General features: G+C 44.7%; 1 protein-coding gene across 1 annotated transcript; it reads right to left on the minus strand.

Moving 5' to 3' along the window:
* Positions 1-11,707: 11,707 nt before the first annotated feature.
* Tlr2 (toll like receptor 2) lies at positions 11,708-17,326 on the minus strand. Its single transcript, XM_059264763.1, has 2 exons — positions 17,153-17,326; positions 11,708-14,249 (listed from the first exon to the last, which is right to left on the minus strand). The coding sequence occupies exon 2, from the start codon at positions 14,232-14,234 to the stop codon at positions 11,880-11,882; it is 2,355 nt and encodes a 784-aa protein (XP_059120746.1). The 5' UTR covers positions 14,235-14,249; positions 17,153-17,326; the 3' UTR covers positions 11,708-11,879.
* Between the last annotated feature and the right edge of the window lie 3,214 nt (positions 17,327-20,540).

A 20,540-nucleotide genomic window follows, 5' to 3' on the forward strand; every position in this document is an offset into this window, starting at 1 on the left:
CATATTAGCAAGGAGTGAGCAAATATGAGTCATATTAGCCAAGAGAGACTATCTGAGTTTCTCTCTGTAGCAGCTCTGCAAGTTTGCAAGCTTCCAGCATTGAAACTTCCAAGATGAAAGGGCGCAGTATAGAGAGGATGGGGCCGTTTGGCACTGGCTCCCTGACCCCAGAACTCTGTACCTGTCTGGAAGGTGTGGCTCTATGCCAGCCTTTTTAAATAAAAGACTGGCTGTATGGGATTGAGCTCATGATCCTTCTTATAATATACCACTTTATGTTAATCCAAGCACATTGCAAAAATGTCCCAGATTCCAAGAACATAAAATAGTGGAAACTTTTAGTTGCATAGAGAGCTAGTCTGGAGGCATTAGATCAATGGCCTCACCAGGGTCCCCCCTCCACAGCCCTCTGTTTCTTAGGGAGGGAAGTTCTATGTCATTGCTGTCAACACGGATGGGTAGCAACCTGGCTGGAAAACCATATGCTCTTGGCCCCCAAACCACATTGAGACCAAGGACTGTATACCAATCTGTAGTTACAGTTAATCATTTTCCCAAGTCTGAAATACTGGAGAGCATGGAAATACTAATTTTCAAAAATAATTAGTTTTGAAAGATCCATTCAAATATTCATTTGATAAAAATTTCCTAGACTCCTGCTTAAGGCGGCAAGGGAAAAAGATGAGTAGCACGTGATCATGCGGTAACCTGTAACCTAAGAGGCCATGAGTTTTCACAGCAGGTTCTGGTGTCTTAGAATCCATCCCTGGTCCTGTCAGAAAGCAGGATTTGTGCCCGACGGAGGACAGTGAGCAGACTTTCTAGAGATGATGTGTATAAATGAATTTGTGCATGCTTGAAGATGAAGTGTTTATTGTATTAAAATAATTGACCCTTTATCTATAATTTTTAAAAGTTGAGGAAAACACTTAAGAAGTTATTAGAAATATTTGCAATTTAGTGGTAATGGTTAGCATGTATGAGGCCCTGGGTTCAATCAGGAGGGGGTTTGGGGAGAGGAGGAAGACCTATAAGCTTAAGAACAGACATTACCCTGGTGCCTGCCCGTAAAAGATGACAAGTAGTGTGCAGAATCTAGGATCAGGAATGCCAGAGCGTGTGCACAGATAGTGCACAAATGCAGGGTCAGGGAAATGCAAAGACGCCTTTGCACAAGAAATTGCTGTACAAAAGAGTCCTCACGGTCTTCATCTAATTCTTATTATAATCAAGCAAGGTGAGAACAAACAAGGCCAAACTGTTGAGCAAATTCAACAGGTCCATGAAGCTGGTGCAGCCCCAGCCCCACCCACCCCAGTGTGCCACCCCCATTCCATCCTAACTGTCCCTGTCTCTCCCTGAAGTAAGGGTATGCACACTCAGAGTGAGTCACGGTGGCCAACGGACTGCCACTCTCAGCCTCGTAGTCCTAGGCGGAAAGATCATTTCCAGGCCTCCATTATTGGGGTATTGCTCTCTACTGACCTTCCCTAACAAGGTGTTTAGCTTTCGTGAATTCTGCATCCGAGGCTGGTGTATTGTCGGGAAAAAGCAGATCCTGACTTCAAAGAGAAGGTTGATCTGAAGAGGATGATCAGCAACCCGTATCCTTCTAGAAATGAACAAAATATTAGCTGAAATACATCTAGGGATGCACTGTGCCCTCTGAACCACCATCGTTTAGCTGTGGCAGAAAATGTTCGTTGTCTCTAACAACCTATTTCAACGTGACTTTATGGATTTCCCATGCCTGTGTTCCTATTCTGGCTAGGAAATTAAATATCCAAGACTATTCCACATTTTACGGCTCATACTCTCCGTGTTAAGAGACTTAGTGGAAATGTGTTGGGCCAGTTCAAAAAATGGGCACAATATGAGGAAGAATAATGGGAATGATGAGTGGATGTGTGGATAAGTAGTTGAGTTACATGGGTTTGTGGGTAAATCATAGATAAATTAAAACTGAAACTTTAAAAGCTCAAACTGTGAACTAGTGTGCAGAGAGACATTTGGGGGCAAAACAAACTTTTATTTTTACCAGTTATGACTAGATTTCTTCTTGTCTTGCATCTTAGCTTTTTTCAATTTTCTTGTTATGCCTAGTCTCTTTTTAGACTAAATTCCGGCAATAAAGATATTGAAATGAAACAACGACCCACAGACCCAGGGAGCTCATGACAGCAACTAGGACTTTCAAAAAAAAAGTATGTGTTTCAGTATTTGCCTGCATGTATGTCTGAGCACCAATTATATGCCTGGTGCTTTCAGAGGCCATTGGATACCTTGGAAGTGGAGTGACAAGTAGTGTAATTGTCAAGCGGGTGCAGGTGTTAGGACTTGAACTGGGATCCTCAGGAAGAGCAACCAGTGTCCTTAACCACTGAGCCATCTCTCCAGCCCCAGCAACTAAGACTTTTATAGACACCAAGATGCCCAAGAGAATAAGCACGGGTCCCATTAGGATCACAAGAGGGTAACAATAGACACCAAGATGCCCAAGAGAATAAGCACGAGTCCCATTAGGATCACAAGAGGGTAACAGCCCTCAACCAGAACTAACTAGAAAGACTTAGTCCTCCATGTCTCCGTCCCAAGACCACAATATGTTTCTTCTAAGGATTAAAGGGATTTGAGCACATTGCCTCTTACGCAGAAGGGCACTGAAAAGGTGGCGTCGGCCTGCTAGACATCTTCTCGTGAGAGGCTGCCCTTCGGGACCAGCTGACAGTCAGTGACTTCACGGTGCTGAGGAAGCAGCTTCCTCCCTCTCCACTCCTCTGTTCCTCACCAACCCAAAAGCATGTGGCTTTGTGGTGGCTGTTGACAATGTCTCATCTCTGACTCCTCCAGACAGGGACTCTTTCAACTAGGACATCAGAAGAGGCTGCATCAGTGGGTCTTTGGGTCTCAGGGCCAGGCTGTGGGTGAGACCACCTGCTCTGCCCCGAGGCTTGGCCCAGCTCAAGTCTGGAAATGCGCTGTGTGCATGGTGTCCCCTCTCCTTCCTTATCTGAAGTCCCTGAAGTTCCTGAAGTCCCTTCTAAGGTGAGATGATTGGGTTCGACAACTTTCAGTTAATAACTTACAAAACTACGGTAAGCCCATCTGTTAGAAAACCAGTTATCAAGTTAAATAATAACTTAAATAACAAAGAGCGATCTGATTCCTTATATTGTCTAGAAAGAACAAACCACTGGCTGCAACATACACTCTCACTGAGATTTATACAAGGAGGGGCTGGAGAGATGGCTCAGCGGCTAGGAGATTTATACAAGGAAAAGCTTGTGCGAGAAAGCTGGCCTTCGTAATATTGCAACTAGTGATACTGGGCATCAGTTAAGCTCCCTGGGCACAATTTATTAGTGAAACTAGAAAAAATAAAACAAAAGATGTGTCCTATGGAATAAACTGATGCCACTCTTCTTAGTGTGTCCACTGCTGGGGAGTCCAGAGTTCAGGTTCTGCTCACATAAAGCACTTCCTGTGTCCCTTGGTTTTCCATAGATGGATTCCTCTTTTCCTTTGTTCGGTACAGTCCCTTGCCTTTATCACTGTTTAAACTTACCATGAGGGATCCTAATTTGTTTTCAGAAAATGAGTGTGGTGTAAATAGCAATACCCATAATGCCACAAATTTCTGGAGATGTTTTATTTATGTATTTACTTTTTTTTTTATTTTTCAAGAGGCAGGCTCTCAATATGTTGCCCAGACTAGCTCCAATCTCTCAGGCTCAAATGTTCCTTCTGCCTCAGTCTCTCTAGCAGCTGGGACCACACACATCATGGAACTTACCGTGCAAAACTCTTTTAGGAAAGCACATAGAATTTGCAAGAGGAATTGCCCCTTTGAGACACTGTTTGTTATATTTACAAGTGATGTTGATGGGTATCACTTCTGCCTGGCTCTGTAGAGAACGAGCCCTTAACTAAGCTTCAGCTGGGAGTGCACACACATGCTGTATGCAAAGGTCTTGGATTGACTTCGTTCCTTGGTGGCCTGGCAGCCTAATTGGAATAGTTCAAGGCATTAACTATTTCTTGAAGCTGGAATAGCATCACAGACTTCCACAATGCATTGCATGGTGGGAATATTTTTAAATCCTTGGTCCTGCATTTAATATTGGTATGCTGTTTGGAATTTGGAGATGATCCAAAGAGGTCAGGAAACAAAGTTTGATGTCACACTTAACACAGCTTATCTCTATGGAAAGAATTAAAAGCTAAACAATGGAATAAACAAAGTGTGCGTTTTCCTCTTTCCTGGAACACTTACTATTTCGCCCATGCTTGGAACACACTTGTTAGATCTCTTCCTGCCATGGGCATTGTCCCCCTGTTTGGCTGATTAATGATTAGATCTTCAAAGTGTTTGAGAGGCTTGTGACATATGTCACATACACAATGGTGACTGTCAATCCAAGATCATCCAAATGTCAGTAGCGGTGCTAAGTAATCAACAGCTTAGGGAGCACATCTTCTCTGCTCTGAATTTGCCAGCACATGCAGTTCTGATAATGTGAAGTCCCTCTGTACACACTCAGCTACCACTCTCAAAGGTCTATGAGCAGGGCCATGGCTTTTTGGGGGACCCTGGGTACTGCCAAATTCAACCTGCCTGAGAGCTGAACTAAAGGATAAAGAATCACTTCTAGGTTCACACACACCAGCACACATGTACGCACACGGATAGGCAGCACAGTTCTGTTTTGGTACCTGATGGTACCTTCTCCAGAGAACTCATCAGTATCTAAAATCAAAGTCATAGCCTTGTGTTTGTCTCCCACTCCATGAAGCCAAGTTTCATCTGTTTCATCCCCTACTACCTCTACAGCACCTCAAGCAGTGCCCAGCATATAGAACCCTTCAGAAATAGTTGTTGAAAGAGTAAGTCAATGTGGCAAAAGAAACTAGGTTAACAGAATACATAAGACCAGTTAGAAAGAATTGACCCAAGATATGCTGCATTCCTGTGGTAGTCTGAATGAGGATGCTCTCTCTGGGCTCAGGGTTTAAATGCTTGGTCCCCCAGTTGATGGCACTGGTTGGGAGACTTAGGAAATGGGGCCTTCTTGGAGGAAGTTTGTCACTGGAAGCAGCTTTAAGAGTTTCGACACTTGTACCATTTCGTGTTTGCCCTCTCTGCTTCATGCCTGTGCTTTAAGATATGAGCCCTCAGCTTGCTGCCATTCTGCCCCATCTTAACGATGATGGACTCTTAACCTCTGGAACCACAAGCCCAAATAAACCCTTACTTCTATAAATTGCCTTAGTTGTGGCGTTTTATCACAGAAGTGGAAAAGGAACCAATACTTCTACAGTTAATGGATCTGACATCAGTGATCACATGTTAAACAGCAAACACTTTCTGTGAAATGGTAGACACCCATTCTGCAGTTCCTGAGGGTGTGGCACTTTCATGAAGTAGAGGGAACTACACCCATTGCTTTTCTTGCCTTTTATATCCCGGCAATGTGACATTCAATGTTTCATCATCAGAGTAACTCACTTTGTTTCCTGTTCAGACTACACAACACCTCATATTACAATTGGTTCACTGTTCGAACTATTAGATTTAATTCTGGTATTTCTTTACCTGGAAAAATATCATAATAATTAGACACTAGGTGTGTGCATTGTCTACTAGGCATATGCAAGGACTGAGAAAAGAAAACGTTCTTCGTATTGTTTTGATCACATCTTCTCCCCACTCTCCCCCCTCCCTTTTCTCCCACCGCTTCTCCACGACTTCCCCCTTCCAACTTCATGTACTCCTCTCTTTTCTTTTGAACGCACCGAGTCCAGTCAGTGCTTGACCGTATGTGCATGGGTGTGGGGCCATCTCCTAGAACACGGGTAACCTATCAGGGACTGAATCCAAAGTAAATGGATCTAAGGGTGGGACTCTGTGGTCCATTCGCATTCCATGCTGGGATTTCAGCTGGCTTGATTGTGTACAGGTCACAGCCACTGTGAGCTCTTGTGTGCAACATCCTGGTGTGACTGGAAAAAAATTCTTTCACAACAATCCTCTTGTCACCTCTGTGATGATATCTGCTCCTCTTCCATGATGACCCCTGAGCCTTGGGGGGAAAGGGTGTAGTACAGATGGTCCAGTTGACAGATGAGCACTCTGCAGTACTTTGACCAGTTTTGAATCTTTGTATCAATCACCAGTTTTGAATCTTTGTATCAATCACCATCTACCGCAAAAAGAAGGTTCTCTGAGAAAGGCTGAGAGCTGCACTAGTCTATGGGCATAAAGTTAAGCATTTAGAGTGCAGTTTAATACCACGTCCGGTCAGTTCAACAATAGTAGTTAGTTCTCCCCTAGAACCTAGAACCTACCGAGCCACAGGTTCTTGGCCTATCTGACAGTGCCAGGCATGGGCACTCTTGTGGAACAGGCCTTAAAAACCATCATACAGCAGCTTAAAAACACTCAGGCCATTCTTTCACTGATCAGCACATGCTGTCAGACTGGTTGTTACTGAGTTGGTAAGGTTCCCAGCCATGTAAGACTGCTGATAACTTTTTTCACCCAATAAAATGCACCGCCCCTTCTGGTACTGTGAAAGCTAGCCAGTGAAAAGGAGCCTTCAAGGTCAGTACTAACCTAAATTGTCCCTGTCCTGTGATTTAGGTATACGGTGTCTTCAGTGACAGGATTCTACTCTATAAAGTTCTGGAGGGCAACCCAAAACAAAGGCAATTGCCTATGTTGTAAAAGAAGATTCCTAGGCTTGTATCACAGTTACAAAAGCTTTCACATTTGGAGAAGTGCTAAAAATTAGTTTTATTCCTGAAAAAAAATAGAGAGAGCCCTTACACTGATCTCTGGTGTGAATATGTCACTTAGCTTTTGTGGACAGTTACATGAAAAGTAACTTCAGAAATGCTCTGGAACTCTGAGTGGGTAAAGCAATATTTATTTGAATGCAATCCAGAATTACCCTCACAGTTAAGAAATGTTATATAGTCAGAATATTAGCTTTCTGTCACTGTAGTGAGAACTTGAGATAACCAACTTAAAAGGATGAATTTTTTGGGCTCACAGTTTTTGTTGTTGTTGTTGTTTTGGTTTTGTTTGTTTTGTTTTTTGTTTTTGTTTGTTTGGTTTGGTTTTTGAGACAGGGTTTCTTTGCATAGCTTTTGGAGCCTGTCCTGGAACTCACTTTGTAGACCAGGCTGGCCTCAAATTTATAGAGATTCACCTGCCTCTGCCTCCCGAGTGCTGGGATTAAAGGCGTGCGCCACCACCATCATCCAGCCAGGCTCACAGTTTTAAAGGTTTTAGTTTGTGGTTAGTTGACTCTGTTGTTTTGACGTCTGTGGGAAAGTAGTAAACCATGGCAGGCAGTGCGTAGGAAGGAAGTGGCTTTCTTCATGGTGACCAATAAGCAAAAAGCAAGAGAGGAAGAACAGGGATCTAGTTACCAATACCCTTCCAAGGGTACACCCAGTGTGAATTAGCTTCCTTCTGCTAGGTCCTACCCACGTCCTAAAGATCCCACAAAATCTCACTTTGTCTGCAGAGACATTGCCCAAGGTCTCTCCAGAGACTCAAGGCAAACTCATAATTATGAGCTCCTGAAAAATCTAAACACAAGCTACATACTTCTAATGTAACGCCATTACACATTCCCATTCCCAAAGAGGAAGCATGGGGACATAGTAAGACAATACTGGACCAAACCATGCAGCTTCGTGGTATCTGAGGCACACTGTAGCATCCTCTGAGCTCCAACAGGCTTGGCAGCCCTGCCCTGTAGGGTCCCATTTTTCTTCAGGGCCACCAGTCTGCAAGGACAAAGGCGCAGAAGAGCCTTGGATGGTCCTTGAACATGACAGAAATAGCCTTCCGGCAGACTGCTTCAGTGAGACAGCTCAGCTTTATTCCAGAGTATAGGGGATGTATAGGATGGGGAATCACCTAATTTGCATTAAACAGCATGCTCCCATTGTAAAGCTCCTAGCACAAGGCCTAATTACCATATAGGGAGAGGGGAAAATCTTCTGCCGGGTACTGTGCAAGTGTCAAGGGTTATACTAGAGATAAGTCAGGCATCAAGCCTAGAAACTGTCTCCAAATAAGGTCAGGTAGAGAATAGAGCACCTTCTGTCACGGGAGGGAGTCCTCCATGTTGCCGAGCTCAGGGAGAGCGGCCAGGCCATGGTCGACCAAGGGAAACCTCTGACCAGCAGGGCCTCCCAGCACTGCCCCTCTGCCCCTGTCCCTTGCGGTGCATACGAATTCTGAGGGCAGCTCCACTTGATGCCTGCAAATTTTTCTGCCATTAATCTTAGGTTTTTACTGCAACTTATATCTTACCCTCAGGGCTGCACACATAGGCCTCTCGGGGCTCCCTGCAGGAAATCCAACCCAGCTACACACTGCCTCCCCTCCTCTCTTTGTTTGGTTTCTTTGTGTTTGTTTCCAGAAACATGGTGAAAGCTTTGATCACCAACTACTCTTATATCCTGCATGCCTACAAAACAAGCACCATACAGATGATACCAAGTCCTGCTGCCAGCTTAGCAAGGATCCAAACCCGCTTGGACTATGACTACAGCAGCCTCCATGAACCTCCTTAGGCTGCTGTTTCTCGGTAGACCTCCAGATGACCTCTCAGTGAAAGTCCTTCATTTCTACATCAATGGATGCCTTCAATGGATGGGATCTTGCCCTTGATTACATTTCTTATTTGACCAACTCAAGGTATATGGTTTCCTCTTTATTGTACTAATCTTGTTAGCAGCTGCCATTTTTTTCCCTATAGCACTTGCTTTGTTCACAGCTTGAAACATGTTCACATTCTCTCCCTTGCCACATTACAAAGTTTTCAAATCTGCTCTACTTTTTCCTTCTCTTCCTCCCTGTAAACATGGCTAACACCAGCAAGCAAAAACCATTTCCCAGCCTATAGGTTACACTGTCTTGATATTTCCTCCACCAAATAAATTAACCCATTACTTCTGAATTCAGCTACTCAAACTTTCGTAACAGAGGCAGACTCTAGACCAATTCTTTGCTGGATTGTAACATGAGTGTCACCTCACCCCATTCCTGGTAAATCCTTCTTCCCATGAAACCTCACGAGCTGCTCTTTACTGTCTGCATTTCTATTGCATTCTAGTCTTCCAAACTCCTAGTGGAACGGCCAATAATCTCTGAGTGTAGCATTCAAGGACTTGTCACACCTGCAGTTCCCAATGTTTCAGCATTTCTCCTATAAACCAGTTTCAATGGCCTAAACAGTGCATGGTAGAAATACCATTGCAAAGAACCCACTTCCTGGTACCTTTTCCTCTATCAGTTTCGTAGTTTCTCATATTGAGGTCCTTGGTCCATTTGGAGTTGATTTTTGTGCAGAGTGAACGATAAAGCGTAGTTATATTCTTCTATGTGTAGATTCCCAGTTTTCCTAGCATCTTCTGCTGAAGTTCTAGTCTTTTCTTCAGTGTGTATTATATCTGGAACCTCTACTTTATTCCATTGCTTGGCATATCTGTTTTGATGCTGGTATCATGCTATTATGTTACTATGGTTCTCTAATATAATTTGAAATCAGATGTTGTGATTCTTCTGGCAGTATTCTTTTTACTTAGGATTGCTTTGGCCATGTGGGGTCTTTTCTGCTTTCCTATGAATTTTAAGGGTTTTTTTTCTACTTTTGTGAAGAATGGCATATGAACTTTCATTGGTGTCACACTGAATCTGTGGACCACTTTTGGTAAGCTGGCCGTTTTCATAATAGAAATTCTTTGGACCTTTGAACATAGCAGATCTTACATTCTTTTAGTGTCTTCTTCAATTTCTTTCTTCAGTGTTTTAAAGTTTTTATTGTAGAGACCTTTCAGTTCGTTAGTTAAATTTACCCCAAGGTATTTTCTTTAGGCTACTGTCAATGGGATTGTGTCCCTGATTTCTTTCACAGTATGTCTGTCACTGGTTCGTGGAAGGCTACCAACTTTTGTGTGTGTTAATTCTACATCCTGCCACTTTGCTGAAAGTAATTTTCAGCTATATGAGTAATGAAGATGAGAAGTAAGTTTAAATCTATCAAACTGTGAAGTTATTTCTATTGCTGTTTAAATTCTTGAAAAAAAGATCTGTAATGGATCAAGTCAACACAATCCTGACTAAATACATAGATTAACTCTATGTTTGGTCTTTCTCGCTGTAGGAAATGGAAAAGTAAAAAAGAAAGTTCATTACTGTGTTGGATTTCTGTGGTATCTCCTCAAGGTTCCTTCTTCTGAGTTTGTTCATTTATTTCACAGGCTGGTCTATGTTTTCTTCCCTTTGTGAAAGGAAGAAGCATTGTAGGAGTTCCCACACTAAAGCTCATTATACACTAATGAACTTTTTCCTTGAGGGCATTTTTCTATGAACAACAATGTCACTAATCTCTCTGCTTGTGTACATAACAGGAAAATATCTATATATGAACAGTAAAATACAAAAATGAATAATTTCCTATAAAATACTAGTATCAGTAGCAAAGATCTACAACAGGCATCCCTCTAATGCCATGCGTACCCATAGGTCCCATTTGGACAGGTCTGAAACCTCTGTCCCCATAACCCTTCTGGCAGTGATGACAGCCAGGGAGTGTGGTTTTCTTTTATATTGCTGCCTCTCAAACCCTCAATAATCCAGCATGCACAGACCATACTGCCCATTTTGAAGACAGAAAAATATCTTGAGTTAGGTCAAGTGACTTGCCCAAGATTGCATAGTTAACCCAAATGTCTCTGACTCCAAAACCCAATTAACAACACAAACGTAGCTCTGGCCAGGAATTTAACACAGGTCAAAGGAAGTTCAATCCCTTTTTGAACGTGGTTCCCAACACAAGATAAAAATTGCTGAGAATCAGTGAAGAACTCTTAACAAATAGCCCATTAAAACTGATGCACTATCAAATCTTACTTAAAAACATTAAAGGCAGTGGTATTTGTCTTCAGATTACTGCATCTTGTAAGAATCATAAGAAACCTCTAGGTATATAATTATTTTTAAAATATTATGTTCACATGGTTTTTTTTTCAGACAGAAAAAAAAAAGAAAAGCTTTATAGAACTAGAAACAAGACTTTTCCCAGGAGAAAAAGCAACAGATTGTCCAAGGGGGGCAGGAGCCAGAGTAACCAGACACTGAGAATGGACAGCTGAAATCCAGTTCTGCACCAGAGCATGGGAGACTTTCTTCAGACCCTTCCAAATCAATATTTTATTTACACTCACTAGTTATGTTCTCATGGTAAAAGAGGATTTACTGTATCTTGTGTTGCATACATTATTTCAAAGAATTATGTCTAGAGAAACCGATCAAATACTCAGAAAGACAAACCCAGTTTACATGAAAATGCGGCCTGTGCCATTTATACTGAGAGATCTGATGAGGGGACAGAACCCTCTCTAGGAATAGCAACACATTTGTCTGAATGCCCCCAATATGGTGACCCCTTGCCCTTGAGATGTTACACAGAAGGATGGCATGTGAATAGACTGGCAAATCCTCCATACCCCTGTGCTTCTATGCAAAGAGCACAGTGACTTAATGCAAATATTAAATCTCCAGTCTACGTGTGCCATTTCCAGATGTGCTGAGGGAACAGGTTATTCAAATACTAGTACTGGAGAGAGATCTTGGCTACCTATAAAATAACAACAACAACAACAACAACAAAAACCATTCTCCTAATATAAAATATTTATATAACAGCGTTCAAGATAAAGCTCACAATTATTAGTCATACTTAAATCCTCAAGGGTACAATTCTATGGTACTTAAATAATTATGTCAGAATAAACTTTGTTACAGTTCATGTCACAAAGACCCATGGTTAGCGCAGGACAGGAACTGGGTGGAGAATCTAGGACTTTATTGCAGTTCTCAGATTTACCCAAAACACTTCCTGCTGGGCTTCATCCTGGGGCCACTCCAGGTAGGTCTTGGTGTTCATTATCTTGCGAAGCTTGCAGAAGCGCTGGGGAATGGCCTTCTTCTCAATGGGCTCCAGCAAAACAAGGATGCCCGCATCGTTGTTCTCATCAAAGAGCCTGAAGTGGGAGAAGTCCAGTTCATACTTACACCACTCGCTGCGGACAAAGTTCTCGGAAAGCACAAACACGGTTTTGTGGCTCTTTTCAATGGAGTCGATAATGTTGTCAATGATCCACTTGCCAGGAACAAAGTCCCGCTTATGGAGACATAGCTTGAAGTGCGGGTCAGAGTTCTCCAGCTGCTGGACCATGAGGTTCTCCACCCAGTAGGAATCCTGTTGGCTGTAGGAAACAAAGGCATCATAGCAAATGTCCCTGCATGGAGCTTTCTTGGGCTTCCTCTTGGCCTGGAGCCACGCCCACATCATTCTCAGGTACCACAGCCCATGGAAATGGTGGCACAGGCCGACTACGAGCAGGATCAACAGGAGAAGGGCACAGCAGACGCCAGACACTAGTAGAGCCTGGTGGCACTCCAAGACTGAGGGCCGGGCGTCCTGAACCCTCTGGCCACGCAGGCGGGGCGGAGAGTCACACAGGTAACTGTCTGGCCAGTCAGCCAGGACCTGGAGCAGTGCTGACTGCTCCAAGGTGAAGGACAAGAGTTCGCAGGAGCAGATGAAGAGGTTGCCACCTGCTTCCAGAGTCTCCAGTTTGGGAAAAGAACCAAGTTGGTCTTTTGAGAAAGTACTTATGGCATTCTCTCTGATCTTCATGACCAGTAACACGGGGAACAAGGAGGCATCCAGGAGAGTCTTCAGCTTGTTTCTGGAAATATAGAGCTCTCGAAGCCGAGGCAAAGACAAAGAAAACGAATTGAGGTTGTTGTTACTAACATCCAACACCTCCAGCGTCCGAGGGATGCACGTTTTTACAGCCTGTATCCCTGTACTGGACAAGTTCAGGAAGCGCATCTTTTCTGGCCACTGACAAGTATCAGGCATAGGATGAAGGCTGTTCCTGCTGATGTCGAGGGCAGTCAGGTTTTTCAGAGTCAGTAAAATCTTTCCAGTTTTCTCTATTGACCTCAAATGATTCTGTCTCAAAATTAAAGTTTGTAGAGAAGGCCAGCCGTTCTCGCAGGCTGAGTTTCTCAAATATTCTTCAACCACCAAATTTTCACTCAGGTCCAAGAATTCTAACGATTTTAAGTGCCGTGAAAACAGGCAAGGGACCAGAAAGACCTTGCTGTTCTCTACTGTGATTCGCTTAACTTTCTCCAGGAGGGGATATACGGTACTCAGATCATAAAATGAATAGAATTTGGGGATGTGCAACCTCCGTATCATTAGTGTTTCTACTTTGCCTAGCTCTCTCACTATGTCTGACTCAGATGGGTTAAAATCGCCCACTCCATTGAGGGTGCAGTCATCAAATTCTACCTCCGACAGTTCCGGGACATACCGCAACAGCTTCAGAAGTTCATTAAAACTCGCATCAGTGAGATCTGCACTTCGGAATGCTAGCTTTTTCATAGGTGAATTTATTTCATCCGTGGACAATTCTGAAAAGCGGAAGCTGGCCAAGCTAGCATCCCTCAGTTCTAAATATCCCACAGAACTCAGAATATCTGCAAAAATCCTCAGCAGGAAAGCAGATTGGCTCAGGTGAAGGGTCAGGTGGCGGATGTTTTGAATCGACTTCAGACTTTGGGGCTCATAGGTCTGGAGACTTAGCACTTTGATTTCAAGTTCGTCGAGAGAATTCAGTCCAGCAAAATCTGTTCTCCTAATCCCACTGAAGGTGGCAACATTTCCTACCCTGAGGGTTTGTAAATTTGTGAGGCTGGAAAAGAGTGACGATTCCCCCAGTATCCTGTAAGGATTTCCCAGTAAGTTTAAGTATCTCAAAGAGGACAGGGGCCTGAACCAGGAGGAAGATAAGCTGGATAAGTGGTTATCAGACAAGTCCAAATGTTCAAGACTGCTCAGGGAAGAAAAGGCACCTTCCTCTATTGTGTTGATTCCACTGGACTGCAACATCAGAGCCTGGAGGTTCACACACACCCGCAGGTCATCATGGCCAATGGAAGTGATCTTGTTGTTAGACAGGTCAAGGCTCCTCACGGCTGCTGTGAGTCCTGAGGGAATGGAGGTGAAAGACTTGGAGCGGCCATCACACACACCAGCAGCATCACATGACAGGAGTGCCTGAGCAGAACAGTCCTTCCTGGAGAGGCCTGTCATGGCCACCAAGATCCAGAAGGTCCACAGAGCACGTAGCATCCTCCAAGATTTGACCTTAAAATGAATGAAGCATAAGTGAGTGATCAGTTGTATTGTGATTCTCACTCTTGTGTACATCTCCCCGCTCTCAAATGCATGTATACAAAGCAATACGTTAGAGACAAATGCAATGCATGAATGGGGACTAAAACTTAATTTCCTGATATATACAATAGCACTGGCAGATATTCGTCTGCCAGTGAAGAAACTTAAACACAACCATCTGAGGACAAAAAAAAAAAAAACAAAAAAACAGGACTCAGTAAGCATGGGTCGAACAATAAACCAACGAATACATGGAGGAATGAACAAGCAAATAGTTAAAGACATGAACTAGACTTGGCCATATGGGTTTCTAGGTTTCTTTAATGCCCCTGGCATGCCTCATCAAGCATGTCTCTTCCTTGATTCGTTGCGCCCTTGGCTCATGATCCCACAGGACTAAACCACCTCTCTTACTGGGCACATGAACCAAATGAAGGTCCAGAAACAGCCCATTCTCTGACCAAAAGAAAAGTTTCATGCCCGCTAAGTCTGCTTTGCTCCTACTACTATCGGACAGGAGGATGGTTTGGAGCCCTAGGCAGAGGGAGTCAATGGTTTGCTGAGATGAGGGGCATTTAGATCTTCTCTTTCTGCAGAGTTAAGTCCAAAAAGCTATGTCCAAACCCACAGGGACTGCTTAGATGAGTGTGAATGAAACATGGCAGTTTGTCTCACTTCGCCAATATGCTTCCATGGGAGAATCCAACACTTTTCTGCCGGTGTACCTTCTGGGTCCTATTCCCTGTAGCTATTCCGTGCATCCATGTGCCATTGCCATATTTGCTCAGTTAAATAACACCACGATTTCCCAAAATACTTTCTGCACTTATTTATTTTGGGGAGGAGGAGTACACATGTGCCACAACACACGTGTGGAGGTCAGAGGACAATTTGACAAAGCCTGTTCTTTCTTTCTACCTTGTGGATTCTGGAAATTGAACTCAGGTCATCAGGCCTGGTGGCAAGCACTTACTTTACTATATATATATATATATATATATATATATATATATATATATATATATATATATATGTTTTAACTGAATATATATACATGTGCACCATGTGGACAGTGCCCTAGGAAGCCAAAAAAAGGCAGCAGATTGCCCATAACCATGTGGGTGTTAGGAACTGAACCCAGGTCCTCTGGAAGAACAGCAAGTGTGTTTTATGGCTGATCTATTTCTCCAGCCCCTATAGCTTTCTCTTGATAACTGGTTGTGCATTTGCCCTTTTGATTTTTAGTGCCGTTAAGAAATGTGTCTCTTGGAATCAGCAGGTGACAGCCTGGGATACAGCTCATCAGCAGAGTGCTTTGCTGGTCTACACAGACGCCTTTGTTTGATCCCCAGCACTGAATGACAGGGCACAGTGGTGCACACTGTGATCCCAGCACTCCGGAGGTGGAGGCAGAAGGAGCAGTAGTTCAAAGTCATCCACAGCCACATGGTGAGTTCAAGGCCAGCCCAAGATGGATCAGACCATCTCAAAAAGATAAACCAGCAGATAATTTCTAGGTTGTGCATGTTAAGTTGACATCTCTAGGTTGTAGATGTTAAGATGTTAAATGAAGTCACTGTTATTCAGTATAATTAATATTTTGAGGTTTCCAATCATTGCCTATGTACTTCTTCATTTCCCCCCTATTTTATGTGTTCTCTCTTAACTTGACTTCCTTAAACGTGGGGGAGTGATTTTTTTCATTGGGCATTTATCCAGTTAAATGTTAATTCACTTACAAATTTAGAAGTACAAAAAGGTTAACTGATAGCTTAGATACTTCCAAAACATAACTGTCAACATCTGGCAATTTTCGTAAAAATTAAAGGTTTAAGGTGCAAATGTTCCTTTCTGTTCTTGGAACAGAAAGAGACTTGGAATATGGTGAAATAAGACACTTCCCAATAGTCATGATGTTCGCTATTTCCCTTTAGGGGAGGAAGAGGGTCACTGTCTAAGCCAAGCCTCCCCCCCCCCCCATCTTTTGTTCTTTGCTAAAGATTCGGTAACACAGGCAAGACCTTCCGTCAGATCAGCAAGCTGAGCGTTTTACACCCAAAGTAATTTCTCTTTTTTGAAAACAGAAAAAAACAAAAAACAAAAAAAACAAAAAAACAAAACTTTTCCTGGCATCTAAGATGTAAACACAAGGTTCTCGTTTATGGAACTGAAGAAGCCTTAAGAGGACCTTCAGAGAGTCCTTATGTAAAGAACTCCACATACTGTGTTTGCATGCGGTTTCGTTAAGTTGTTTTCTGAACAGAGATGCAAGGATGCTTCAGAGGTAAGGAACATAGAGAAGAGAAGCCCCAACACGCCAGAAGCAAGATCACAGTTAGAAAGGAATAGTCTGTGCACCGCCTCGTGCGACATCTTTTCCCCTTCTAGGTCGCAGTACAAAAACCTTCACTGCTTCCAAGTTCGAAACAGTGATTGCGGACACACCTCCAGCAAAAGAATGTCTTTACCAACTCTGCACCAGGCTCCGAGCCAGGGGCCAAGAGAGGGCTGGGCTGGAGGACAGCCCTTTCCGGTAATGCTGGGACAGTGCCTCGGTCACCAGGGTTCAGGGGCACTGCAGAGGCTCCCCTCGGTGACCCCGGAGCTAGACAGGCTGACAGGACACCTGTTACACTGCCCCGGGCTCCGGGCTCCGCAGGCGCCGCAGCTCTATCCTACTCCTCCCCTCTCTGGGTGTCCCTCTTCCGGCAGGGACCACCACTAGAAACACGCCAGTCTCCAAAGCTGAACCGCCCGGCTGGGGGCGCATGTGCATCACCGTGGGAACCGGGTCCCCGCACCACGGAGCTCCCAGCGGCCGCCCCTTCGTCCCTGGCCCTGCCCTCGAAAGGGGTGCGGAGCGACCGACCTACCTGGGGGACACCAGCTGCCTCTCGCCCGCGCCCTCTGGCTATCTGGGCCTCGGTCCTCGAGGACCGGGAAGTGAAGGAAGGGGATGTCCCGAGCCTAGGGCCCGAACTTCCCGGTCGCCAGCACCGCCCTGTGCGGCTGGCGCCGCCTACAGGGGTCTGCACGGGGAGCTAAGCGAGGCACCAGAACTTGGCAAGGGCTGCAGGGCAGGAAACCCAGAACTGAGAGGCCAGTTGCTCTGTGTGGGATTTCCCCTAGGCTACCAAAAAGAAAGCTGTGTCCCAGCTGGCTTTTTAGCTGAGTCGAGCACCCTACTGCAAAGGTTCTGGCAGGAAGGAGATATTCCAAAGGGACACTTACACTCTCCCTTTGGTTATTGGATTATTGCAACAATGAAGTCCCAAGAAACTGGAATTCTCCCCTAGGTGTCTCCCGCTGGGAGAAGTTAAAGGTTGCAACCTCGTGCCAATCAAGGGAAGTTTTCATCAGCACATAAAGGTTGCAACCTCGTGCCAATCAAGGGAAGTTTTCGTCAGCACACCACGGGGGAGAGACTGGAAGCCTGGACGACAATGGCTGAATGACTCGGGGTACCACGCCTTAACCAAGACTGCCTACTTATGGATACTTCTTGCCATACCTAAACTTAAATCTGTGACGGGCTGATGGGCTTAGGATGGGGGTGTCATGTGCCTCTTTATTTAGTCGTCTTACTGATGTGGCTACCTTGAACAGATATTTCTCTGCTCTCGACTCTTATTCATTGAAGTAGCTTATTGATGCCCAATAGGAAAGGCTAGCTAGCCAGGGCTGCCAAGACCCAGGTTCTAACCCTAACTACTCCAGTCACAAAACCTCACCTTGCCCTCGAACACACTCTTTGAACTCTTTTTCTGATTTGTCTCCATTCTCAAAAGCTGCAACTTGGACTCCCTCTTTTCAACACTGTCTCCCGGCCAGTATATCTCTAGCATCCGCTTCTGCTCAACATCTGTTAAAAGAGTCTACTATCCAGTCTACCATCCAGACCTGCACCACAGCATTTTGTCCAGGACACGATTGGATAAGGACAGCACAGATTTCTTTCTTTCCTCCGCCTGGACCAGTCCCTGCTGGTGTGCTGAAGGGCCACCCATCCTTCCACCCAGCAGGAAGATTCCCTGCCTAGGGGCCACCCATCCTTCCTCCTAGCAGGAAGATTCCCTGCCTAGGGGCCACCCATCCTTCCTCCTAGCAGGAAAATTCCAGGCTCTCCCTTCTGCCTGTGTCTTTGAAGCTAAGTGCTTCCCTTTCCCTGGCCCATATTTGCATCTCACAGTGATTCTAAAGACAGCCCAGATAGAAGACATGGATCTATCTTCCTCAGCAAGGAATAATTGTAAGGGGAGAACCTCCCACGTTTAAACAAGTTAATAAGCCTCCCTTTGTGCCTATGATTCCATTTGACCTTGGCAAAGGGAGATCAGACACAGAGCAGGTATCCTTACTCCTGTTTACCTAAGGAAATGTCCTGTGAATCTAAGCGAGATTCGAAGCCAGAATTTTTCCTTAAACCGAGGAATGTCCTCAGTTCCACATCTCATCCTTCTTAAGGCTCTATAGAGAGTTACACACGCCTTCTCTCTGTCTCTCTGCATGTATCTCTCTGTGTGTCTCTGTCTCTCTCTGTCTCTGTCTCTCTCTGAAAGCTACATCCTTGAACCTGCTGAAACAAACTGAAAGCAACAGAGCAGACCTCTTCACACACACACACACACACACACACACACACACACACACACACACGTGCCTGGGGGCCGTACAAGACAAGGAGACTCAAAGAAGGGCCAATATGTTGGTGCCTTAAAACCTTTTCGTGCTGAGCATGGTGGCACGCACCTTTGATCCCAGCCCTAAAGGAGGCAGAGGCAGGCGGATCTCTGTGAGTTCGAGGCCAAGCTGGTCTACAAAGCAAGTTCCAGGACAGCTAGGGCTGTTACACAGAGAAAACCTGTCTCATAAAAAAACAAAACAAAAATGAAAAGTCGCTTCATGGGAGAGAGGATGTGTTTGAGAGGGATTTGCTTCTAGGACAAAGAATGCACCCAGAGAAGGGACCACTGGGCTCTAGTATGATGTGGTTTTCTAATCTCTTTCCCTATGGGTTTAGTCTTTGAAAGAGTCAGTGACAATCATGTTCCTCCTTGGCAGATCCAGACATTGTGAAGATAAGAAGACTCAGAGAAAGCCCCTCCTGCATTTGCTGCCATACAAGCTGTGAGTTTGGATTCCAAAGTGACTTCTTATGGATTTCTAACTGACCCTTCCAAAATCAGCGAAACTTGATCAGTAAGCAGCAATGCGAACTCGAGAGTGAACTGTGTTCTGCAAAGCTGGGTTCTATAGGCTGACCACGTGGATAAGCATTCCGGCTCTGCAGCAGCTGCCTGCCTTCCTCGGGTTTCTGGGACACTTGAGCAAACATCTTTCAGCCCCCTTCCCCTAACGCTGTGAACTGCTCTTCTTTGTGCTTCTCTCGTTGAACTTCCGAGGTCCCCTGAGTTTACTCATTTGTAATCCTAAAAGCAAAGCTGAGGAAATGCCATTGATTTCCGCCTGGTGTGGTGGCTCACACCTATAATCTCAAGATTTGGGAGGCCAGGGAAGGAGGAGTGCAGGAGTATTAGGCCAGCCTGGGCTACACGAGATGCCGTCTCAAAACAAACAAAGCCATTCATTTAATTACAGATTCCTAGCAGCAACATCTACACACAGTGTAGGAGACCCTACAGTGATGGTTAGCCTTGACTATTAACTGCACTGGTAGGTGCCGGTCACCATGAAAACATACCTCAGGTCTATCTCTAAGGATGCTCCAGAAAGGATTGACATGTGGGAGAATTATTTGATGTAGCCACATTGGGAAGACGACCAAATAAAGAGGGGCATGACACCCCCATCCTGTTGGGATTCTACCACCACTCCAGCTGCAGGACCGCACATGCGCAGTTCAGGAGCTAAGCAAGGGGTCTTGTGTCTTACATCATCAGTGTGCGCTGATGATTACATGCACGCAGCAGGGGTCACGCAATCAGCGCATGCGTGGCATAGCTCCATAAGCCCACCTGCGCTTTAAAAGGCTGGACACAGATGCCTCCTCTCTCTCTGTTCTGTTCTCTCTTCCCCCCCATTATCTCTATCTTTCTCTCTCTCTGCACGTGTGTCTTCCCCACTCCTGGTTCTTTTGTCCCGCCCCCCTCCTCCTAGTAAAGTTCTGATCTTGGGTTTTTTCATGGCTCATGCCTTGTGGTTTCCGCATGGAAACCAGTGCCGCTTATCATTTTTAACACATCCTAAGCCCATCAGCCTGTCACAGGTTTAAGTTAGGTATGGCAAGAAGTACCCATAAGT

Source organism: Peromyscus eremicus, chromosome 6, assembly GCF_949786415.1.
Source record: "Peromyscus eremicus chromosome 6, PerEre_H2_v1, whole genome shotgun sequence".
Taxonomy (NCBI): Eukaryota; Metazoa; Chordata; class Mammalia; order Rodentia; family Cricetidae; genus Peromyscus; species Peromyscus eremicus.

Excerpts from the sequence above, each read along its gene's own strand:
- Tlr2 (XM_059264763.1), bottom strand. The coding sequence starts at position 14,234 with ATGCTACGTGCTCTGTGGACCTTCTGGATCTTGGTGGCCATGACAGGC.